The sequence below is a fragment of the Scaptodrosophila lebanonensis genome, unplaced genomic scaffold (genome assembly GCF_003285725.1).
Source record: "Scaptodrosophila lebanonensis strain 11010-0011.00,11010-0021.00 unplaced genomic scaffold, SlebRS2 tig00000098-arrow-pilon, whole genome shotgun sequence".
Classification (NCBI taxonomy): domain Eukaryota; kingdom Metazoa; phylum Arthropoda; class Insecta; order Diptera; family Drosophilidae; genus Scaptodrosophila; species Scaptodrosophila lebanonensis.
In genome coordinates, this window is record NW_022060568.1 from 2,625,200 (window position 1) to 2,650,536 (window position 25,337).

Genomic DNA, 25,337 nt, shown 5'->3' on the forward strand with positions numbered 1-25,337 from the left:
AGAACAATATAAGATGCAAACGTATTTAATATCGGTTTACGTTTGAAAAATTTAACCATTTCTTTTGTATTTAAATGTAAATTTATTAAAAGCATTAGTGAAAAGAACTTGTTGATGAGGCAAATATCATTTTTGTTTAATTTTTGTATTTGTTTTTTGTTTATTACAATTTGAAAACTCGAATATCCTTTCCAAAATTTACATTCCACCTAGCTATGTGCGCTTGCAATTTGCTAGTGCATACAATCATATATACGCATATATGGTGTATATGCCAGAGTATCTGATAACGACATATAATGTATTCATCTGTCATTATAGAATCAGTTACTCAGCAAATCATCGCAACGGCTTAAAATCGACTGTGTATTGCTTACAGCTGTCATGGAAAGTATTCAGGTTGGTTCGTTCGATCCTTTGTTCGTTAAGTGTTTCTTTGTGTGTGTGTGTGTGTGTGTGTGTGTTTGTGTGTAGTAACCATTTTAGAAAGGGTATTTGTGTATCTCGGCGTTCCTAAGACAGTTTACTGCATTGCTTATATACGTTTGCAATTGCACTGCAAAAGAATAAACCAATGTGGAGAAAGGGAAAAGTGCAATTATAAATAAATACCAAAGAGGAAGTTTGCTCAACCACGACCAAGGATCTCAGAGTGGGGAGGAGCATTCTTTGGAATGGCGATGGGGGCGATGGGGGTGTGGGTGGAAGAGGGCGGGTGGGGGTGGGGGGTTGATCGGAGTGTGGGCGTTTGAATGAGAATGTGGACAGCGCTTCTTATATGGAGCGCTTCTACTTGACAAAACTTGAGATTTGCTACGAACCTCGTATTTAAGCATTAAACTACAATAATATATATGTATATATACATTGTAGAGCTAAGTTTGTTTTGTAAAATACATATAATACGTTTAATAAGTGTAGGCAGCTATTATATACGTTGATGTATAAATTATTTGTTAATATTGTTTATCGACAAGTTAGTTAATATAATTATTCTGTATTCTGTATATATAGTTTATTATTTAAATATATTTATATTAGCACTGTTAGTGGAATGTGTACGATAATCCGCAGGTGGCGTCCACATCGATATAGAGTTGATGAAGAAATGTGCATATCCCTTTATTTTGCGTACATTTTTCTCGATCTCGTTCTCGTTCTTGTTCATTAAATTATTATTTTTCATTAATATTATTGTAGGAGGTAATAACGTTAATACATACACATATGTATATCTATATATATGAACATATATACATACATACACATACACATATTGTATATTGCATATATAAGTTGGTGTTATTAGAAGTAATGCGCCCGTGGACTTGGCTCAGAAAAGATAAGAAGCTGTTATTAGCAGAAATTATATATATTTGGAATTTCTGCAATATATCGTTTTTCTTTCTTTTTTGATGATTTCGTTTTTGTTTCTATCTCTATTTTTGTTGTTATTATTGTTATTGTTGTTGTTTCCTAATATTGCTGCTAATTGGCGAGCAGATTGAAAGCCCACCTCGAGTGGGAAGTGTATATTCGTTATTGAGGGCAAGGCGTGTCTTCTGAGTCTCTTCAAAATTCAGTTAACGTTGGGGTCGGGGTTCTAGTGGATGGTCATGTGCAATCACTGAGGCTGTGGCAGGTGAATCCGTCGGTTAGGCAATAGAGCGGCAATCCAACGACGCCGACGATTCAAAACCAACCACCGCTTCCTAACTTCGAGCTAAGTCCACCAATGCCTTTTCCGAGCAAGTTGCCAACTCGGCCGGCTACGACGTTGGTTACGGCCGCTGCTTGGGCAGCTGCCATTTTTGGCTTCGGCATGCCACGTGAGGCATGCGCGTTCTCATCGCCTCCATCCTCCTCCTCGCCGTCGCGCGCATCTTCAGCATGTCTGCAAAAAGGGAATCAAACGATGTACACAAAAAATTCTCAATAGCCAAACAATCCATAATTGACTTCTTATAATCAATTTCTTCAACTATTCCCCGATTAAGAGCTTAAGCTTTAAGTAATTTCTTTATTTAAAAAAAAAAAAATTCTGCCTATATAAGTGGGATATTGGAAATTTACTTTGTGCTGTAAGATTTGTACGTTTAGGAGAAACTCTAAAAGTTGTCAAAGATACTAAACCGGACATGGACATATCACATTACCAGCGTCATGATGATATAATTGGGCAGTGGTCGCTGATTTCTCTCTTATTTCCGAGTGCGTTTTACTAGCCCTCATTGTTCCTTCAAATACTGATAGGCGAAGATTTTATATACATACATAAATCTGCACTCTAAGTACTTCAGATCTGGGCTCTTTTTGACCTTGTAATATTCCCATTCCAACAGAAAGGGAGTAAAGGTATAGATATGGTCAGTTACTTACTCGTCACCCTCGCCGACATCGGGCATTGTAAGCGCACAAGTCGCTTCCTCAGTGGCCATGCGTTGTGCAACAGTTTGATATGCCTTCGAATTGAGCTTCTCCTCTAGCACACCCTGCAGTTCGAAGTCTGAATAGATTTTCTAGGAGGACAGGGATAGATGATAGATGATGAAATAGTTTGGATCCCATTCCGATTGAGTGGAATTTGAATTCGGTCGTACCTTAATTATATGAGAAATTGATGTCACTTGCGCATAGTGCAGGGAGTGATCGAGGCGTTCGGATAGCCAATTACAAAGCATATTAACCTGCTGGGAATACCACTGCTCGAAAAAGTTTAATGTCCATAGATCATCGCCAATTTTGCCGCGTATTTGATCCATATTGTTTCGGAAAAAATTCACATAGCCTTGTCCGAGATCCTTCCCTGAGCTTGACACGTTCGTAAAGCTGAGGATCGAGCCAATTAGGCTGCCCTCGTCGTAGCGTGCCAATTTCGACAAGGTCGACTCTAGCACTGACATAAGTTTACCGCTTAGTCCTTGTGTCATCGCTACATTCGCTTTGTCGATTTGATCGTCGATTTTCGCATGGAATTTGTACTATCGGATGAAAGTGAATTCGTTTAGTTAAGTTTAAAGTTCTAGGACTATTTTGGATAGATAATTATATGGGTATAATATTTATATATTTATGTTGCAATAATGGAACGTTTACTCACCAGATCAATACCATCAATGGTAGTTAGTTTAAAGCTTTGATTTTTAGCATCTAATATCACATTAACCATAGCGCACATCTCTGACGGTATTATGTAATCGGTTGATATGAAGGCAACATTTTTTTTAAGCCACGACTGGAAAGAGGAGTCCGTTCGCTGTATACACTGCTCGATCATCTCGGCGGCCATCATCTTAAGTCGCTGCTCCAAATGCTGACGAAACTCTGCGTCTGGCCAATGTAGATCCCTGATAAACGATTGCAGAGCGTCCAACTTCCAAAACAGATCCTCGGATGTGGCACAACCGTTTCTGAGCGCAAGCCATACAAGATACAAAAAATGTAGACGGTCTTAAACGATCTTCAAACGGCCCAAAGGGTAACGTACATACGAGTATGTATTATAAATAAATTTGGGTGTAGCTATCAAGTGTAAGTATTATCCATTATATACACTATGCTTAGTATTTTTAATATTTTTATTTTGATATATTTTGTATTTGTATTTTTGTTTTGTTTTTTGTTTTTGTTATATCAAACACAATGCAACTAACTGAGCAATAATGTAAGCATCGGTCATTAACTTTAAGCGAACAATGCAACTACATGAGTATACGAGTACGAGCGAGCACGATTTAACTTTGAAGGGATGCTTATATGCTTATGCTCTGATGCTTATGCTTATGCTAATGCTAATAATCAGTTCAACTTTCAACTAATTGTTAAAATTTGCGATATACAGTCAAGGCGACTACTTATACGGTATTTTGAATAAAAACATCAGCATAAATACAAAACTAATGGGCTCTGCTTGAGAGCCCATTTATGTTAATATAACGACGCTCTTCTATTATGTGATTATCAAAATGCTTGAGATATTATCGATAAATATTAGATTGTTGCCTCGGCCTGTGTGTACATATGTATGTGTGGGTGGATGACATTGGTAAATAATATACGATTATGGATTAGAATTCATTCTCTGTGCTTCTCTAAAGCCGGATGCATCATAAAATTGGCTAAGCGTGGGCTTGTGGAAGATGTGACAGAAGCTGTTGAATCACTCAAATACTCTATTACTATTATTATTATTAATATTTTGTATGATGTGGCAGTCAACTGGTGTATTTCCCAAAGCATAGCGATAGCGTCTCAGATCCCATTCCCATTGACCTAGGTGCAGGGTGGGTATCTCTAATAGTCGAACACTATCGACTATAGCGCACTAAAAACCGTATTGATGATGAAGATCATAGGAAGAACAATCGGTTATGCTCCATTCAAGTTCAAATAGGACTTGCCACAAAAATGTCCGGTGGGATGGGCTACACTATATCATACAAGTAGAAACTGCAGGTCAAAATATAAATAATACAAGTATATAGGGTATACAAATCCAAATCAGGTTCGTAAAAAATATATAAATATATTATACATATAACGCGAACCAAACTTAACACATTTCAAAACGTAAACTTGTAACTCTAGGAGCAGTCTCAGTGATGGGTTTCAAATTATGGATTGTAACGCCACCACCTACGAGTAGGCAATTGAATTGGGCGACCTAGTCTGTCTAAATAGAATGCATGGGTGTCGAAAGAAATCAAATGATATATATTTACGATTTTCAATGCTATTTACCAAAGCTCTTTACAGTTTTACAAATTTACAGTCGTATATATGTTTTATATATGGGTTTTTATTTAAATAAGGCAAACATTTAATAGCAAAGCCAAAGAAATACGTTTGTTGAAAAACAAAACTTACTTGACCAAAAATATGATCATCTCTTCTAATTCGGTTTACAAATAAATTAAGAGAAACGAAGATGATCATCTTAAAATAAATTAATACGATAATCCGAACTAGTTGTGTTGACAAACAAATTAAGATAAGCTTGGATGATCAACTGATCTAGTTTAGTTGACAAATGGCGGAAGAGAAACTAAGGTTATCGTTTGATGTGATTTATTTGGTAAATTAACAGTAACTTCGATTATATTCTGATCTAGTTCAAAGACAATCAAAGTTATGAGAAATTAAGATAATTATCTGATCCCATTTCGCTGTCAATTAAGTTCAGAAAAAATTAAGATAATATTCAGATCTTATTTAGCTGACGCGTGTTGTTCACTAATTTAGTCAAACTAGATGGTCAAAAGAAATGATTTTTTTTGGCAACACCTATAAGCGAGAGAAACAAATGAGTTTTAACTTATTGTCCAAATTCGATCGATAATTTGCTCAGTCAGTTCAGGGCTGATGATATACGAAAGAGAGAGTCTTGGTGCAAGAAGAAGAAAGAGGCAGGACCTCAAATGGAGTATTTTGTAGGTAAAATCATTTTGAAGTGGTTGAGGTGGTGGTTGAAGTGGAGCTAGTCGATATAAAAATTAGCAAAACATATGTATCTAGGCGTTGCAATGAACAAATGCACGAATGAAAATGGTACATAAGATAAATTAAAAGATACCTTACAAATATTTTACGAGTAGTAGTATGTATTATGTAAATCATTCAATCAATCAATCAATCAAGTAGCAAGTAGTAGTACAGTACTAATTAAAGTTTGTATTATTTTTGGCATTGGCAAACTATTTTGGAACTTGTGAGATACATATGCGATATGCTTTATGCGTTATGCTTTGGCTATTCGCTAGAAAAGAAATCTTTGGAAAATGCATGAAAACTGGCAGAAAACAAAACGCAATGCAAAGAGAATATTTAGAGAGTATGCTAAATGGTTGTTTTTTGTTTGGTTTGTTTTGTTTTGGTTTGGTTTGGTTTGATTTGGTTAGACTTGGTTTGAGTTGAGTAGTTTAAGGTGCTTCGTATTTAAAAACCTCGTGTCGTCAGCAGCTGAGCGCCTCGGTAGCTTCGGTACATAAAAATTGACCTGATCTTTCTTGCTCCCCAGCAGCGCCGCCGGGTTGAGAGCTGCCGTGTTCAGCGCCTGGGCCGCATTGTTAAGAGCCGCAGGGTTCAACGCAGCGTTAATCCTATAGTTTCACAGAAATGGAAATAGAAAATATGAGCGGCGTTGGTGAGCTTTTGAAATTAGAAGATGTGCAATGAGTCGAGTCGAGTGAGTTTTTGGGAGTGTGGCCAATAGCAGCAATTTGAATCAATAGCCAATAGAGAGACAGGGAGCGAGAGAGGGCTAAATGAAAGTGTTCTCCTCTCTTTCCTTCTTCAAGCAGACGGACCCGGATCACTCTAATGTTTGTACAAGCTTCACAATTTCATAGTTTCCCCGGGTCTTTTTTGTTTTTATTTTAAATAATTTCTTTTTATTGAGGTCCCAGAAGAACTCGTTAGTGTTTGAGAAGTAATTTAAATTTTGATGTCAAATAGAAGTGCAATATCAATATTAACTTATAATAACGATTCATAACAGTATGTACATTAAACTGCGTACATTTGCATTTTCAAATGACAGACTAATGTTGAAAATGTGTGGGGCTTATTCGATTGACGAAAAAAGAAGCCTATAGCTGGGACTTTGAAGAAAGATTATACAAGTACTTGTATATACAAATGTATATATATATATATTTTTTTTTTTTGGGGGGGGGGGGGGGGGGGGGGGTTCGTCATTTTGTCTGATGATGATCCCCACATATTTTGACACTCGTTCCATTGCAGTCCAATGTACACACGATCACAGACACGCTCACACTCATACATATTTTTTCCTGCTTTTTTGTTCAAAGATTTTGTATAGATTCTTCAATATAAAGTATAGTACAGTATGACGATCACATTTTCGAGTCTACACACAGTCGTGAGTAGCTGTCTTTTTCAATTTTTCTTTGTTTTTTTGTTTGATTTTACATTTGTAACTGATTATGCAATGAACTTGGATGCACAGCGATTTCGATATCTGTTCACCCTGGGAACTTACCCCTTGCTCTCCCAGCGCTCCTTTTCGAAGCCCTTGTGGATCGACTGGGCTATGGAAGATTCCATGAGGTCCACATATCGCACCACAAGTGGTGCGAATGTGTCGCGCAGATGCTGATGGAAGCGTCCATTTCGTAGGTTATCTGCAAGGAAGGTGAACTATAGAGTATCGAATATAATTGAGATGAAAAAAAAATGGAACACTCACCATCTGCCCGCAAATAATCGTTGAGGATTTGGAATAGGGGAAACGAGTCCCACGTATCCGGTGCTTGCTCCGATAAAACGCGATCCATATCGACAGCAAAAAGCGACCAAAATATCTCTGCATGCTCAACCAATAGGTCGCTAAACCAGGCAAATGCCTAAAGAGAAAAAATGCAAGTATAAAGAAACAGTTTGTTAGCAAATAAACCAACAGAGGCGGCAGCTCACTGGAACTTCAAGAATTTCAAAAACTTCGATGGCATCCGAAGTTTTCTGGAGTACTCATGCTGGTGGCAAGTCAATGAGCTCAACTTGACACAACCGGACTCCGAGTGAGGACACCGGCTAACCCAATACATCACCGAGAATCTCTTTAAAAATGTACATTTAGTTAATGGGAGCACTTTTCTATCTATCTTTTTTTTTGTTTTTTTTTTTGGTGTGTTTTAAATGATGATCATACCAACAAGCAGAACGATGACTATTTGTCAGATGATATATAGAACAGATACACACAGATACTTATAGTTACATATATAGTAGGTATGTATATGTATAAGAACATCAATGAGTTGACACCGCATGAACATTCCATAAGAGTAGAGCAGTATGTGGGTATGTAGTAGTTGTACAAGTAGTAGTAGCTTTATCATCCACTATTATGTATGTATGTACATAGGTATAATCATTCGTACGAGAGTATTCATAAAAAATGATTATATTTATATACTTGATTCGAGCAGACACTTAACACTTTTCACGCAAACGAAAATGCATGGATCAGGATCACTTGCTGGTGTGAGTGGCGAGCGTGCAGAATATAATGATACTCTATATAGTATGTGGCAACATCAATATAAATAAATCAAAATCAAAACGAAGTGAAATTTCTCAAGATTCAGGCTTTCTTTTCTTTTTTTGTTTCTTTCTTTTTTCAAAAATGTAAACAAAGCATATTTCCCCCCATATCGGTATTAATTTTCCATTGTGAATCGCAGTTGTTTGAATGCCTGTTGACTATTTTCATATAACAAATAGTATTAGAATTACAGAGAGGATTGTATTGGAAGACCCTGCATAGATATGGAAGTGAGATCACACTTGAGATTATAGACACACACATATGTAGACACATAACATACAGAGAGATATATTTATAAATATATGTATTTACGTTTTGCAAGTTGTATCTAATCATGCAATTAGCGGTGAGAGAACTTAAAAGAAATCGTATTGTTTTTGATTTATTTTTATGTTTTTTGTTTTTTTTTTATATAAATTTACTTTTGTTTTTATTTGAAGCTAGGAAGGACCCTGCACATGCCCCTGATAGGATGATACTCGCATGCAATCGGAAGATAAAGCTTGACAATAAAATGCAATGATCAAGAAGCGAAAAGAAAAACAGAAGAAAATAGTACATAATAGTATGTATTTAATATAATGAGGGTGGCCAGGTTTGAAGAGAAATTAAAGAATTAGAATTATTAGAATAGGAAGAGGAAATGAAATGGTTGACGATCATGGATAAGTGGACTGGGGCTCATTATCTTCAGCTTCATCAATATTCGTTGTTATGACCTACTGCTGCTTCTTGTGAGTGGGCTCTATCTTCCCTTCTTCTCTCTTCTGTTTTTTGAATAGGTTTTTGGATTAGTTACGATACTTGCTAGCCACATTCTGCTTTTGAAACCAATATTAAATTCTTGTGCGTGTGTGTGTGTCTCGATTTGGGCATCTAATTATAGTATGTATGCTTCGGTAGTGGTTCGGGTGGTTAGTGGTACGGTGGTTCGGTGGCTGTGGTTGTGGTTGTAGGTGCGATGTATGTACTCGTATGCGTGTGAATTGTGATTGTGAATGGGTTTGGTGTGCGATGTTGATTGTATGCTCAGATATTGAGATGTATGGGCGGGCCATATCGCTTGTCCATACAAGTTACTTGTAGTTCATGTTTATTCATGTTTTGTATGCATTTATATAAGTTGAATAATAAGTATTACGATCTGATGTGCATTTTGCAATGTTTCCTATGGTAAGTATGTATGTATGTATGTAAGTAAGTAGATATTATAGAAAGAAAAGCTAGTTTTGTATGTCAACTGGAGTACGTGCCGTTGGTACTGGCGATGTGTAGACCGCATGGGTGGGCATACAGTAACGGAACGATGGCGGCCCATCGCTGGCAGCCCCAGCCTCCATCAGAGCCTTCGAGGATGCATCCGTCATGTCTGATGTTCCCTGGCCGGCAGCCGAGCCACTTGCGCCAGCAGCACCATCGCCGCAGCCATCATCTCCTGCGCCATCCCCGCTCTTAGCCTTAATCTTATCCTTTTTATCGTGTTTGCGCAGCTATAAATCAGGCATACAAATACATATGTATGTGTATGTGATACATTCGCTTTTCTCTTGCCTTACATGTATGCACATAAACATAAATATTGTATCTGATTGTATCTGAGTTTGTTTCTCAGTTAGAAAACGAATACATACAAAATAACAAAAATAAACGGTTTCCATTAATTCATGAAAATCAAATAAGACCAAACCTTTCCACTTCTTGTTAGTGAGTACCTAAAAATTTGTTTTCTTAAGTAGTTAGCTAATTAACTCGATAATCGGTATTGGTATCCGTATCTGTATTTGTAGCTGTACCTGTTGGCTGTATCTGTAGCTGAATTTGTGAATATTAGTTTGTGTAGTTTTGTAAGTAATGCCTAATTAGTCGATTCGAATTATTGTTCCATATATAGTAAAGAAGTTGTACCCTGATAATTAACTTCTTGGGTTCTTGGATTCCTGGGTTCGTCCGCCCTAACTTGATTGTCAGTAATATGGCTTGAATCGTAGAAGAATCGCAGTTGAAATATCGGCATCGGCCATTCAAGTCGTTAGTCACACAGTAGGTTGAATTTGTAAGTAGTAGTAGTAGTAGTAGTAGTTAGTAGAGTAGAGTTCAGTTAAGTAGGGTAGAGTAGAGTAGATTTAGTTGATCGGTTAAGTATTGCCGCCTAAGGTATGAGCAAAAGCCACTTACATCCGCTGTTAACATACACATGAATTTGGTATGAGTAGTAGGAACTAAAAGAGCATAGGAGTAGTAAGTAGCAGTTGCAACTGGTTGCCGACGTATGTAGTATATAGGGAGGGAAACATACAACACACAATACATAGAGCAATCTTAAGTTATATGGTACAGAGTAGTAGTTATTTAAAATCAAAAAGAGACAAATCGAATATAGTAGAAGTAGTAGTGTTAGTTTGATAGCAATGTAAAGAACATCAATCAATCAATACAAATATATATTTATAATACAATACATAAAGTGCTGTGACATCTGCTCCTCTCTGCTCCGTTTCACCAAAATTCCAAAATTCCAAAATACCTACAATACATACATATGTATGTATGTATGTATGTACGAGTATGTACACGTATACAATTGGTACGAGTTGGGACCGTGGCCGAGACCGAGACCAAGACCGAGACCGTGACCGTTGGCTTAAGTGGTTAGCTGTTAACTTAACTCGGCATCCAGTTATCGTTATCAATATTCATACATCATGGATAGACTGGATAATTCACAATGAATCTCGCATATTTATATTCATTTATTGTATATATAGTATATTTATGTAATTGGAAAACGGCTGGGAGGAGCGATTGACTCATTGCAGAAGCGCACATTCATGGGGGGCATATACAATAGATATTGTATTCATGTATTCACAGTATCTATAGGTCTCTCTACACTAGTGATATGCGGGGCGGGGGAAGTATAGCCAAGCTTTGACGAAAAAGGACCAACTTACCTCGCCATAGTGCTCTTCATTCTGTTGCAACAAATCTACACAAAGCTCGGCCAGATGTATTAGGTCCTCTAGCTTCTTCGAGGGCGGAACAATGATCTCTCCACGTAGATCCTCTGTAGAAAAATGTCATATGTATAAATAGATAGACTATTTAAACAAGCATGGAACTCACCTTCGATTTTAGCTTCAGCCGACAGACGAGTGTAATTCACAAGCGCTGCGGTCTCCAGGCTCTTCTTGATCATTTGGCGCACCTCTTCGGGTGGCACTGGCGTTACAATATCTTTCATGAGCACACGCTCTAACAGAGATAGCGTTGCTTTTAACGCTCCTTCTGGGCGGCCGAATGGAAAACAGTATCTAAAATTCGTTATTTGGAATTCAAGCAGCTGACGTAAACGTTCTTTGATCTCAGCAAATTTCTCCTTCTCCTCATGGGTGATGCTCCCGACACCGTCAGGCCTGCAAGATAACTCATCCATCAATGAATCAGAGATCAAAGGATTGGGAGATTTTGTCAAGGCCCTATTACCTATTGCCATGCACGTGACTCGCGCAGAATGCAAACGAGTAATGAATCAAAGTAGGGTCTATCATGTGTTGCTTTTCAGCACGATCCAACAGGTCGGAAAGATAACATAAGTGTCTGTAGCACCCTCGTACGCCATAGCGAGCGCAATATTCGTCCAAAACAAAAACTTGACCGGGACTGAACCAGCCCTACAAATAAATACATACGAGTATATTTGCATTAGTATTATTATTGTTAGCTACCCGTTTTTGTAGCACTTACCAGCGACGCATAGGGATCATTCAAACGATATTCAAGTGTTAGATTTTGTAAGGTTTTGAAAAGCGTCGCATGGTCAAAGGTACAAGGATCAGCACTTATGTAATCCTCCATGCCGTGTTTGCGTGCTTTGTCTGCATCTAAAGTGATAGAATAACATCAGTAAAAAATTTAAGGATTGATTGTGTATGGATTCAAAGTAGGGATACTTACCACCTTGAATTTTGGACATAGCCGAGTTCTTATCTTGTGTGATGGGAGGCGTTGGTTTGTGCGATTGACCTGTGGCCCTGTACATGGCCATCACCCACAGACTGCACTCGTTTTCGTCGTCACAAGCAAAGGCAATGCTGTCGCCCTCACGAACAGCGTTGAAAAAGTACCGACCACCATTCAAGTCGATGCCAAACATGAGATTAGCTGGAATATTCCATAAATAGTTTCTCGCAAGCTAAGATTGTGAAATGAGCTGGCACATACCACTAGCCGCTTCGATGTAATCCACCGTATAACCATCTAGTTGCATCATCTCGGACGGCTCAGATTTCTTCTCCTTATAGCTGCACATAGCGAACGTATATTGGGATACTTGAACTAAGACAAAGTATCGACGTTTCCACTTCTTCCAAACGGACTTGCCAATTGCGAAAAGATGCCTAACACAGGAAACAAATTAGAAGTGAGCCTTTTTTGAATCTTTTTCCGACTAAGCCAAACCGATCGAGGTAATATTCATTGCTCGATTCTAAAAACAAATTGAGTCGACCTTTTCTAAAAACGTAACAATATACAATCAACCTTAATATTGATTTTTATACAAAACTCGAATTTTCATTTAAAAAAAAATCGTTTAAGAGCTTTCTTGAAGCTCAACCCCCAAGCTTTTAAAGCAGATTAATCTTTCAACTTTAACACCATGACTTGAACATACAAGTATATATCAAAATATTTGTGGTTACATTATACATACCCGCAATGTTTCATATTCAATGGTTTGTCCAGCCTGCAAGCAATCTTAATGCGAAGATCCTGATCAGGTAAGTTTTTCGGCACAATCATACGATGCCATTCGGGTGACTAAAATATACATATTTAGTTATATTAAAACTTCATATTGATCAGCAATACCTTCGATGAAAGTGGAGTTGGCTTTATAGTCACTTTGCCTAACTCTTTGTCCTCCAACGCCAGCATGCCTGGATTTTCGGTATACAGCTTCACCTTAACAACCGGCAATGGATGAGTTGTTGTGAAGTCACCCTGGGTATCCCACCTATAATATGTATGTATATTTGGGCTTGGCTTAGCCTCGATATAACACAATTTGTTGCTGTTTGACACTCACATGGGCTTTGAGGCCTCCGCTTGATCGGTTTGCAGCTTTTCGCCATTTTCAACTTCCATTGTACAATAAACTATGCGATTGGGCGCAAGAGACTTAAGACCCTTTACCTCCATAACAATCACTTCCAATTGGAAAGTAAGCACCACATCCAGTTTTGTCAATTGGGTGGTACCTTCCTCCGAATCACCTTCCAGTTTGGAAAGCGATCCGTGCGAACGCAATATCATTTTTCTTATATAACAAATGATTAAAATATTAGCAAATGCGATGGCTGAACACCTAAAAAATCTGACTTACATAAATGATGGTGTACTGAAAAATGATTATAATAATAGTTAGTATTATAAATATTCGGGGTATTAGTAATGCTCATACCTGTGATTATACCGCTTCAGTTTTTGTAAACCATATTTGCTGTCCATATTTCCCTTAGATACTGGCAAGGATTCTAGATTTGCCATCAACAGATTAATGGACGATTTCAATTCCTCGATGTAAAGAGACTCCATCTCCTTAAGCACAAATTTTGGCATTAATTTTCGATTCTTCTCCATTTCACCAACGCGCTGCATCCGTCCATCCAATTCCCGCCTAATGGCCGCAGCCTGCTCATCAGCTGAATCAAGCTGAAGGTATACGAATAAAGAAGTATAGAAGGAATGGAATAATTGAAGTAATTTTTGCTTACCATCAGTGCATTAAATAAGATTTGATGCTCAAACTTTTTCACTGACAATATCTGTTGAAACATATCGTACAGTTGTTCCTTGGATAGAATAAGTTCGCTATTTAGCGATTGCTGCATGCGTGATGGTCGCTTTGAATCCTCCTCGCCTGTACCCTTTAGTATGATGTCAAACTTAGCCATCCAAGATGTTAGTACGGTTTCCTTGCTAAGACCATCAATCTCCGGTAAAGATCTATTTGTGTTATTTTTATTAGAGAATGCGCTTTCTACTTCAACTTTTTAAATGGGTTAACTAACCTAACACGTTTTTCGATGTTATTGCGAAAAACCTCCCGAAAATCGTGTTGTGAACAGGCACCAGATTGAACCATTTTCAGAACGCGTTCGGATTTTAAAAACACATCATGATAGCTCTGAACGGCGTTTTGAAATGCTTCGTCGGCCATTATTTGCGTTTCCCCTTTAAGGAAAGCCTGCAAAGAAAGTTCTTAGCTTAACACTCGTATAAAGTCGAGATTCTCGAACCCTGGATGTTTATGGTGTTTAAGCTTTTTACTAGCAGTCAGTTCGTAGGGGGTAGTCGGTCAACAAATTTGAAACCTACCTGAAATCGTTGTGTTATCATTTCCAATTGCTGCTTTGTAATCTTTGGCTGTCGCTTGGTCATGTCTGTGGGCTGTTTGGCGTTAAACGGGTACGATATGCAGCGCGAAATGAACACATAGAGTTGAATGCGACGCTTGCGTTCCTCCTCTTCGCGTTCGTGCTTCTCCTGTACCAACAAAAAATGTGAAAGTAGTTTGGATCTTGGAGGGATGAAGGAGCTGAAGAGGTTGGGGCTTACGTGGGGGTCCACACCATCCTGCTTGTCGCTGGCAACGGATGGCGACGGCGACAGGGGTCTGGGTAACGAGTTGGCCCGCGATGATCCGACACTTTGATTTAATGTCTCTTGAGAAATGCCACTAGATGACGATAGCAACGTGTGATTATTACTTTGTGTTACCTTCTGGAAGTGGGCATCCAAACCGGCCCGCCCGCTGCTGCTGTTGGTGCTGCGTCCCTTGCCCACAGCATCACAGGCGCCGCCCATGTGCGGCGGCGCTTTGATCCTCGGTATGCTAGGTGGAATCGAGCCACCGCCCGCACCGGCAGCAGCAGCTTTGTGACCATCGTACATTGGGTGCTGATTTGGTTTTTCGTTTTGATATTTGTGATATTGATACGACTGCTGATCATAATGGTGATAAGAATATAGATTTTGTTGCTGTTGTTGTTGTTGCGGATGTTGCCGACTACTACAATGGGCTGATGGGCTTAACTGCTGTATTAAAATTCTACTACTGCTGTGCTGGTTCTGGCCATGATTCAACTTATGCGCCCCAATTGAATTTCTCGAAAAACTATTTTAATTGTTTGTATATTATGCATTATGTATATGCGATATACATATGTATATACATATATAACCAACCCATAGATGATGAGTAGTTTAGTTGAGTGGTGGTTTGTGGTGGTTGGTGATGATTTGATTTGCATAAACATCGTTATTGGTCATTAAGTTTTTTTATTTTAGTTTTACAGATAATTCAACGATCAGACGATTATCAAGATTTCGTTTTGATTTTGATTTGATTGTGATTTCGATTTCCAAGTGCAAACCAACCAGTCAGCCAACGTCAGATGCAATTTTGATTTTATTTTGCAGGTTAAACAGATTTTTTTCAATGTGTTTCAATGAATTTTGATGTTATTTTACATTAAATTGGATTGATTTGATAGTTTGTATTTTTGTTTTGTTTTTAACAGATGTATGTGTACGTTATGCATTCAAATTTTTCGATAATTTTAAATTTCGTCAATATTATTTATTCGATTTATTTGTGTGGGTGTGCCAATTTTTGCGGTTTATCATACATACATGTGCAGGTGGTTATGATTTTTGATGAACGTTGTATCCCGAGAGAAAAATATTAAAATGAGTTAATTATTTGAATAAAACTAACGTAAGAACGGTGGACAACAATTAAAACGTCAACGATCATTAGTAGTACTATGTGTGTGTGTGTGTGTGTGTGTGTGTGTGTGTGCGTGTGTTGGGTGAGTTTGTGTGGATATGGGGTGCCCAGGTGAGTAATACATACATATGTCAAATGTTATTAAAGGTGCGCACATGACATGAAAGAATCAAAAGAGTAAAGTAAATTGTAGTGTATCGAAAAAACTGTTAAATAAAATGTCTTTCCCACCAAATGCTTTCATACTCATTAATAGTTATCCCCCACACTTCCATCGGCCAGAAAGCTTTAATCAAATACAAAACGAAATTCATTTTGGTGCAAGTTACTGGCTTCAATGAAATTAAACTTAAGGCTTAACAAATGTATTCAAAATAAATCAATTATACAGTATTTAATGAAAATTAAGTTCTTTTATCTTAATTTGTTCTTTGTAAGCAAATAATCATGACCAAAAAGCAACAACGGCCAAGACTGTGTTGTCTTTCAAATAATATGTTTGAATATACGAAATAAGAACAAAAACTAAACGCAGTAGATTTTATGGTATAATAATTAATACATAAGCACCCAAGAAATAAGAACATTAAGATTTTAATGCATGTATTTAATTGGCGACGCGGTAAGATAGAAATTTGTAAAAAGTAGTACTACATGCTGCCTAAATTTCTTTGAAAATAAATTTGAAGACCCCTTTTTACCAATTTCTCTGACAGTGGAGCTGAATGATGACAAGTTTGTGTGAATGTGTGTATGTGTTTTGTGTGGACGTGCATGTTTTTACATATTACGGGGAAGAGCATCCTTGAGTTATACACTAACCTTGGAATGCCATTATTGGGAACTTCAAGACCACCATCGCTACCACCAGCCTGAACTTGGTCGGTCTTAGCAGGTCCCACGCCTCCAGTGCTATTGGCTTGACCACTCTCCATACGGTTACTGGCTGATGCAGGAGGCGCTCTTTGATTGCCAGAAAAGTCTCCATTCTGTACATTAGATACAGACATTGGAACGGCCCCAGATCCGGACATCGAAGTATTTGCTGGCCCAGCGGCCATTGAAGCCGCTGATTTAGGTGGAGGCCCAAGGCGCCCTTTAGGCGGCACATTGACAACGGCATCATCGTCGCCCTCCTCCTCACTAGAGCTGGGGTCAATCATGTTCTGGTAGATACGACTTTAATTGCTTTTCCAATGGTGCCTCACTTAGACGAGGGGCCTGAAAAGAACGCGCACTATCTATTTCATTGTGTGTTTTTTCACTGTGAATTATCTTCTGACGGCGATACATTGCCCTTCCAAGACCCGAGACCACCGAAGCGTCGGCTATTACCAACGCAAAGCTGAATTCATAACGTTTTTAAATTGTAATGCGGGCCGTGGATAACTATTCTATTTTGTGCGTGTGGGAATGTGTATACATATACGTATACGAGTACGTGTGAGCATGTGTGCAAGGGTGCGGGCCACGAATCTATCCTACATGGGTGTATTGCCAACGCAAAATTTCATGGCACATTTTTAATGCGGTGCGGTGCCTGCCTGCAGATAGCACACCCACACCCACACCCAACCCACTTGAACCTCTAAGCATGGCAATGCTGGCCATGTGTTACTAACAAGGGTGGAAAGTAAAGCAGACCCGTGTTGGCAATAGGGTCGAAGTTATCTGAGAAACTTGACTCCGACTTCATTGCTGCTTAAGCTACAAATTTATGGTTTAAGGTTACACATAAACAACACTTTTAACTAAAACTACAACTTATTTGCATTGACACACTTAAAAAAAATCATTTCATTATAATTACTGAGATGATATCACAACTGCCTTCTAACGGTATTCGCATGCATAGTCTTAACGAATATCTCTAAAGCACACTTCTGTACACTTTTATATCGGGATTTGTTGATTCTTATTGGACAATATTCATACTGGCATTTGCGCCAAGACACTGAGATTTAACGGAAGGAATAGAAAAATCAAAGGACATTTATATATACATACACACTACCCGCGCGCCATTGAATGTACAAACACACCAACGGTGTGAGTGAATTTGGACGAATTGCAAAAATTTCTTTGAGAGTACGTACTTGTTTGCGCCACTTTTATGATATGCAATTTATCTCGGAATGTATCACATCATTAATAATATTATAGCGTTCCACTCAAAAATAAACAACACTTTAAGCTCGGGCATACGCATACACAGTGTATTTTTTTGCAAAAAATCGATATGCTTAATTTGGCATTCGATACATTTTGTAACGACGTCTGGGCTTGCCTATCGACTTTCGATGAAACAAAGTGTTGCAAAGTGCGACGCAACTTTGTATCGACCCAAAAAAGTGACACAGGGCTGTAAATCCGAAAGAAGCATATATGTAGACTGAAGGCATTATTTCGCTGCAAAACTCGACTTAGTAACAAATTCGTAATACCCATAATGGTGCTCGCCGTGATCGATTTGTGTATGTTACGGTTTTTTATTAAATGTTCCACTTGCAAATTGCTTTCGACCTGTATATTATAGTTGTTAGTGTGTGTCTAAGCAAGTTGTACATACATATGTACACACGAAGACGAGGTGTACATATGAACGGGTTACATATACATAACATAATCCTATTTTGACTTGACTGCAATACTATTTTAAGGGCTTGAGAGTACTTCAAATTTTTTTCAAAGCAATTGCAATTTATGTCGTGATCGTGATGTTATTCTTTTATTTTAGAAAACAACACTAGCAGCGAATGCGACAGCAACGAGCGTGGTATGTGGTCTGTGCAAAGATTTTGAAATGTATGTGTGAAACTTAACGATTCGGAAGCGTTCAGGTTCGCCGTGCGCTTCTCATGCAACCAATGAGCGATAGCAAAAGGACTGTCCTCTGAAGCAATTTGTTGTTGGATGAGGAATCAAGATCAAAGCTCAGACAGATTAGATGCAAAGCGGAGGAGTAAAAGCCTAGAGGAGTGTCATTTTCCCAGCGGGCCTCAGCTTGTGGAAGGAACTACCGAGCGCCAGAATTCACTCACCAATTTTCTGAGCTTTAATATATTGAGTGGTCTGTGCGGGCGCCGTCTGTACAACAAACTAAATGGCAGTACAGGACAACAAATACAGATAATCACGGAAGCTACCAAGGAGTGTCCACTAACCTACACAAAATCAAAACCAATTGCCGAAACTGTTCCTTCCACATCCAAAGCTCTGCCCAAAAGCTTACCCAGCCCGCAGGAGCCATCAACAGTCTATGACGGTACATTTGAAACTACCCGCAACGAAGGCCAGTCCATATTTAGCACAGAGAGCAGGCAGCGAGCAGGAACACTGCTGTCAGGACGCTTTAGCCGCAACCAGCAAATCACATCCAGTCATTATGGACTATTTCACCATCAACAGAACCTAAATCATACACAAAAGTACAAATTAGGTGGTATACGAAGAGGCACACCACCGCCAAGTGATTTCATTTATGACTTCATAGTAAATGACATCGAAGGGGCTCCACAATCCACTGCGAATAATCCAGCAAATTTAAAGTTTGATAGCGTCTATTGGGACCATAATTCGAAACAAAGCACAGAGTCAAATAGATGCACAAACCCGAGTAATGAGAAATCCCGTACACTAGTTAAAAGCTCTGTAAGCGATGATCGTGAATATTCATTTAGACGGAATTCACCATTAAAGAGCAATGCTCGCTCACTTGATAATCAGATTAAGTCTCGCTCAATAAAGAATTGCCTTTGGTCGGAGAGAAGACGTCATTACTGGCCTCTCCAATTAAATAGGCCAGTCGAACAATGCCCGTTGTTTTGTTTAACGACTACACCTGTCCTAATTGATGCTGTTGTTAAACAAAAAGCGGAAGCACCCCAGCAAGTAATTCATGCATCGAAATCATTGTCGTTAAGCAGCGAAAATTGTGTCTCAGACTTAAGGTACAAAAAGCAGAAATCATTGCCACATTCATTGAACTTAACAAATGCCGAAGACAGCGATTCAGTCATTGCCGCTCAGACATTTTATAACGATGAACCAGAGCCCGAGCTAAACATTACAAATAAAAGCGAAAGCGAGAATTCGTCCATTGAGGTGGAAAGCAACAGCCGATTTGAAACAAAGCCTAGAGGACGACTCGAACGGCAAAACGAGCTGCAAAGTAGTTTATCTGTTGGCTCGAACGCCTCTATATACAGCGAGCGTTATGGGACAGCGGTAGAGGTCCTAGAAGATGCATCATCATCCTATAGGTCAAGCACAATTGGCGAATTTATCTCACATCTAGAGCTGTACGAATTTCAAGAAGCAGGTGCGGACAAGAAACAAGAAACGCCGAGCTCTGTGGCGACCGGTCCCCCAAATCTAGTGATGCCCATGTCATATAACGCCGAACCATTAAACAATTTTGCTCAACCGGGCCTCTCATCCAATGCATCCTCCTTCATATTACCCAAAAATTCACCAGCTGTTGGTATTCCCGAGGGCGGCAAAGAAACAGGCGCAGCAACAGCAGCATCTGTCTTGTCATCGGTTTCAGTTTCACCAGTGCAATATAATAATAATAGTGGCATAAAAGATACCTACAAACCAAACTTATCGGCAACAGCTCTCAATAATAATAACGGTGGCAAACCCTGCAATAGCTCAACTGTGATCCAGTTTAATAACAACATTTTCAGAGTAATGGTTGGCACACAACAGAACAGTAATCATATACGTTTGCCAGGTACATCGATTAGGGATGCCAGTACATTTACCGGCGACTTGGATGCCACATCGATCGATATGCAAATTGGCAAACAGCCATCACCAACAATGCCCCAAATAGACAGTGTTCACATAAATCCCAATAATTTGACTCATCAAAGCTGTGTAGGAGGTATGGGAGATACTTATTATAGTAGCAGCTTTAGCTCGGCCATGTTCCCGGATGTGTCATCAGCCCATAGGAAACTGCATTCACAAACTCAGCCGCCATCGCAGGAGTTTTCTAGCTACATTGGAGACAGCAAAAGCTTAGATCACGCATCAAGTACAGATGGATGTGCGGTCTCGAGGTCCATTCAAGGTAAGGATTACATAAATTCCAAAAACAAACGCGAAAGTAACTAACTTCTATTTACGTGTCTGATGTGTATGATTCTTATTTTAGCTGTCTCTCTACAAAATGTTAACTCAACGGCCACATCGAAAACAGAAATTGTTAAAAATCCATCAGTTGTAGTTCCGGTGCCACTACCACCTAAAGAATCGTCATTGAGCTCAGCAGGCAGTGCTGCTGCAGGATCTGGAGCTGAGTCTCTGGCACTGGTCAAACAACATTCAGTAAAAGCTAGTGATCTGTACTCATTTCATGAGCAAATCATAATGTCTGGTCAGCAAAAGAGCGCACTACAGGAAAAGCCCAAGGCCCTTGTCGTATCACCACAGCAAGTTATGATCCTTTATATGCACAAACTAACACCATACGAGCGCACTGAAATACTTGCCTATCCGCAAATTTACTTTATTGGGGCCAATGCCAAGAAACGTCCGGGCATCTATGGACCAAACAACTCTGACTACGACAATGAGCAAGGTGCTTACATTCATATACCGCACGATCATGTCGCGTATCGCTACGAAATGTTAAAGATTATTGGTAAAGGTAGCTTCGGGCAGGTAATCAAGGCGTACGATCATAAAACCCACGAGCACGTCGCCTTAAAAATTGTACGCAATGAAAAACGCTTCCATCGACAGGCCCAGGAGGAGATACGGATTTTGCATCATCTGCGCCGTCACGATAAATACAACACCATGAACATTATACACATGTATGACTACTTCACCTTTCGCAATCACACATGCATCACATTCGAGCTCCTGAGCATCAACCTTTACGAACTGATCAAGAAAAACGGATTCAAGGGCTTCAGTTTGCAGTTGGTGCGTAAATTTGCTCACTCGTTGCTTCAGTGCTTGGATGCGCTGTACAAAAATGAGATTATTCATTGTGATATGAAGCCGGAAAACGTACTATTGAAACAGCAGGGACGATCCGGCATTAAGGTAAGCAGCTGAACTCTGATATTTAAAATAGTTGTGAGAATGCATGAGAAAAGAAAATGCCGAAAATAATACCAAATGTTCCACCTCCTATTGGCTAAATTATTTTCATTTATTTTAAGGTCATTGACTTTGGCTCGTCGTGCTTTGAAAGTCAACGCGTTTACACGTACATACAGTCGAGATTTTATCGAGCGCCCGAGGTAATATTGGGCGCTAAATATGGCCGAGCCATTGATATGTGGTCTTTGGGATGTATTCTGGCTGAGCTTCTTTCGGGCCATGCTCTGTTCCCTGGAGAAAACGAAAGCGATCAGCTAGCCTGTATTATCGAAGTGCTTGGCATGCCCAGTAAAACTTTGTTAGCCAATTCGAAGCGTGCGAAAACGTTTTTCAGCCCCAAGGGTTATCCTCGCTATTGCACAGTGCGCACAACATCTGATGGCATGGTCGTTCTCATCGGTGGACAGTCGCGCCGCGGCAAGCCACGTGGTCCTCCATGCTCGAAAAGTCTATCCAAGGCTCTGGATGGTTGCAAAGATCCGCTATTTCTCAACTTCATTCGCGGCTGTCTGGAGTGGGACGCAGATAAGCGATTAACGCCCGCTGAAGCCTTAAAACATCCTTGGCTGCGTCGTCGCTTGCCCCGGCCCCCGAGCAGCACTGGGGGACCAAGCAGCATTGGCGGCGGCAGCGTGAGCGGTGATCAATCACCCGTAACAGGTAATCCGACCATCAGAGGGATTGATAATTCCATGTTACTGACTCATTTGTTCCATTGCTAGGTATTAATCCGAATTGTGCAAATGAAGCGGCGACCTCGTCGGCTGCCTCGTCGATCATGGAAAGGGAGAACAGCAATTGTAGTGGACGTGTCAATCACGGTGGCATTACCGACAGTGAATTCAAACGTAGCACTAGCATTTCCAGCACTGAAGCATCAGCTACCAATGCAGCTGTGGCCGTCACCTCAGCGGCCGATATGCTCTCTGAAAGCTTCAGCAAAGCGATGGTCAAATGCCCAACCACAACGGATGGGATGCCTTTGATGCCCGGGCACTCAACTACTGACTGTACCACATCAAGTGGACCCATTATAAGCGCCTCTAGTAATATGGGCGTTGCCGTGGGATCCTCTAGATTTCCTTCATCTTTGTCATACTGGACGCACGTGGGATCCAATGGAACAACCGAACGTAATTAGCATTAATTGCTTGTGAGTCCAATTATATATTGATGGGTATGTTTTCAGGTAGAACCGCAGCCGGCAACATTAACAACTCGTTAAAAGGCGCCACAAATCTAGCAACACTATCGGCACAATCTCTATCGCACATGACGGACCCCAGCACAAAGCCCCTTGCATTCTCTTTATACGCTGCTTCGACCACACCCATTTTAGCAACAGCTGCAGGCTCTGCTGCACCTGCTGCCACCATAATACATGCCACGGATCGCGACCTAGACGCAAACAATCATGCAGGGTCCTCATCTCACACACCGCCGTTACTTGATTGCTTTAAAACATTTTCGATTGACAAACCCATTAGTAGTACCAGTACCTTACACAAGTTGAATGCCCCATCCAAGGATATGTAGCAAACTTTCGGCAATGTTCTGCTACGCATCTGAGCTTTTAAAGGATTTCGGCAGCACTCCCTACGTTGTTACACAATCCATTTTAAAACACACTGCCATACAAGTGATAGACTTAAGAGGAATTTACATTTGCATTGGTCCCCCTGGTCCGTGTGTATGGCGTATTTTTCGCAGTTCCAAGCTCTATAGTATCACACACACTCATACGAACACGCACACACACATACATGCGCATACATACATAACTACACGCATAGGCTCACACGCGGAAAAGATCTCAAGTCTGTATGAACTGCAGACATACGAAATTTAGACATTTAAAAGTAAAGAATGCAACGCATTTGTATTCATTTCAATGGGATAGTATGGCAGGTTTTCAAAAAAAGAAGAGAAAAGAAAGAAAACAAAAATTAGCGTAAAGCATATACGATAAAATATTCAAACACCACCAACTCCAACTTCACCTCCATCACCACCACTACCACCTTCGCATCCATTGGCTTTATAGCAAAAGAAAACATAAATAGTAGAGAATACAACCATATAGAGAGATTAGCCTAATTGCAAACCCCTTTAATCGCACTTCATCATCTATTCCTATACATTTCTATAGCTTTTCGTTCCATTTAATGCATTTTTGAGGCGTGCTGCCATTAAACCCGCGCTCCTGCTTTTTTCTGCCAATCCTGACGCCCAATACTGTCTATACATATATTTAATTATTTGTAGTTTCTTTTTTATTGGGCAACACGGCTGTTTATATTCATATTTTATTTTTTTTAGAAAAAAGATACATGATTATCTTTAGAAGTGTATGGTTAACTGAAAGCAGAACAGAACATCGAATTAAGCATTACTCAGAACTCGGATTAGAGTCAGCTCAGACCCTCTGCACATCAAACTTTCACATACATACATAAATACATATGTACATGCAATATAGTTCATATACATACATGCACACATGTATGTGGTTGACAGCCCTTCCTCCCCCCAGATGGGTTGACAGTTGCATTAAAAACAAAAGTATAAAATCAAAGTAATCGTTATATAGGTCGGAACGAATAAACCACAAGCCGCCACATTAAAAAGAAACAAAAATTTACAATTTATTTATTATTAAACAACAAATAAATTCAGTTAAAGTTCAAGTATTAACGAAGATGAATTAAATTGTATACATAAAAGAAAGAATATTGACTTAAAAAATATTCAGTAACTCGAATGCGTTTAGTCCGCATTAGATTGAACGAGTATGTATACACAGACGTACATACATACATACATACATGCATACAATAAAAATGATGAGTACAGTTACGTACATACATATAGATACATAAATATTTTAGTGTTCAACTTTTCTGTGTATTTGGTTCCTTTATATTTCAGTTGTAAATATTTTAAGTTTTATTTAAGGACGTACTTATACATACATATATATATATATAAAAGAAAATAATGCATAATTAGTCATTTCAACAGTTAAATAAAGTGTTAATGATCAATTATCGGCAATTGTTACTAAAGGATTCTTCGTAGACGGGAATATACTGAGTAACGTTATACACACACATATGTATATTATTATTATTATAAGTTTTTGTTCCACATATGAAATGAATTTCCGAAAGAGGAAAAGCTCTAGATTTTAGGTCGATACTGTGCAAAATTCGACTAGAAGTTGTTTTTGTTCCCATCCAACCACTCCCCTGCTCTCCCTGTCGCCCTAAAAAGAAACGGAAGAACCGAAATTACAGGTGGATCGCATAACGATTGCATGGCCGAAATGTTGAAATGCCGTCGCCGCCAGCC

General features: G+C 39.3%; 2 protein-coding genes across 5 annotated transcripts; one reads left to right on the plus strand and one right to left on the minus strand.

The window, feature by feature from the left end:
• Positions 1 to 50: 50 nt before the first annotated feature.
• Positions 51 to 18,079, minus strand: LOC115627746 (calcium-dependent secretion activator). 4 transcript variants are annotated; one of them, XM_030523520.1, is made up of 25 exons: positions 17,960 to 18,079; positions 16,686 to 17,084; positions 14,690 to 14,810; positions 14,450 to 14,617; positions 14,143 to 14,318; positions 13,846 to 14,077; positions 13,533 to 13,783; positions 13,455 to 13,469; positions 13,158 to 13,388; positions 12,941 to 13,085; positions 12,783 to 12,889; positions 12,293 to 12,468; positions 12,026 to 12,232; positions 11,816 to 11,952; positions 11,555 to 11,742; positions 11,195 to 11,484; positions 11,023 to 11,135; positions 9,325 to 9,561; positions 7,211 to 7,367; positions 7,004 to 7,145; positions 5,943 to 6,098; positions 3,101 to 3,410; positions 2,601 to 2,981; positions 2,380 to 2,519; positions 51 to 1,894 (listed from the first exon to the last, which is right to left on the minus strand). In XM_030523520.1, exons 2-25 carry the CDS (start codon positions 17,024 to 17,026, stop codon positions 1,693 to 1,695), a joined length of 4,623 nt encoding a protein of 1,540 aa, XP_030379380.1. In that variant the 5' UTR covers positions 17,027 to 17,084; positions 17,960 to 18,079; the 3' UTR covers positions 51 to 1,692. The 4 variants fall into 4 exon arrangements, with proteins under 4 accessions (XP_030379380.1, XP_030379382.1, XP_030379381.1 ...); XM_030523522.1 differs by lacking the exons at positions 9,325 to 9,561; positions 17,960 to 18,079 and having other exon boundaries at positions 16,686 to 17,026; XM_030523521.1 differs by lacking the exons at positions 5,943 to 6,098; positions 17,960 to 18,079 and having other exon boundaries at positions 16,686 to 17,026.
• A 135-nt stretch (positions 18,080 to 18,214) lies between these two features.
• On the plus strand, positions 18,215 to 24,866 carry LOC115627769 (putative dual specificity tyrosine-phosphorylation-regulated kinase 3 homolog). The gene is made up of 6 exons (XM_030523567.1): positions 18,215 to 18,337; positions 18,601 to 20,943; positions 21,028 to 21,926; positions 22,046 to 22,646; positions 22,709 to 23,119; positions 23,176 to 24,866. The coding sequence occupies exons 2-6, from the start codon at positions 18,777 to 18,779 to the stop codon at positions 23,520 to 23,522; spliced, it is 4,425 nt and encodes a 1,474-aa protein (XP_030379427.1). The 5' UTR covers positions 18,215 to 18,337; positions 18,601 to 18,776; the 3' UTR covers positions 23,523 to 24,866.
• Positions 24,867 to 25,337: the final 471 nt, after the last annotated feature.

Excerpts from the sequence above, each read along its gene's own strand:
- LOC115627769 (XM_030523567.1), top strand. The coding sequence starts at position 18,777 with ATGAGGAATCAAGATCAAAGCTCAGACAGATTAGATGCAAAGCGGAGG. Across the intron at positions 20,944-21,027 it reads GGTCTCGAGGTCCATTCAAG|CTGTCTCTCTACAAAATGTT; the intron begins GTAAGGATTACA and ends TTCTTATTTTAG. Across the intron at positions 21,927-22,045 it reads AGGGACGATCCGGCATTAAG|GTCATTGACTTTGGCTCGTC; the intron begins GTAAGCAGCTGA and ends ATTTATTTTAAG.
- LOC115627746 (XM_030523520.1), bottom strand. The coding sequence starts at position 17,026 with ATGATTGACCCCAGCTCTAGTGAGGAGGAGGGCGACGATGATGCCGTT. Across the intron at positions 6,099-7,003 it reads GAGCGCTGGGAGAGCAAGGG|GATTAACGCTGCGTTGAACC; the intron begins GTAAGTTCCCAG and ends GTGAAACTATAG. Across the intron at positions 1,895-2,379 it reads GATGTCGGCGAGGGTGACGA|ACATGCTGAAGATGCGCGCG; the intron begins GTAAGTAACTGA and ends CCCTTTTTGCAG.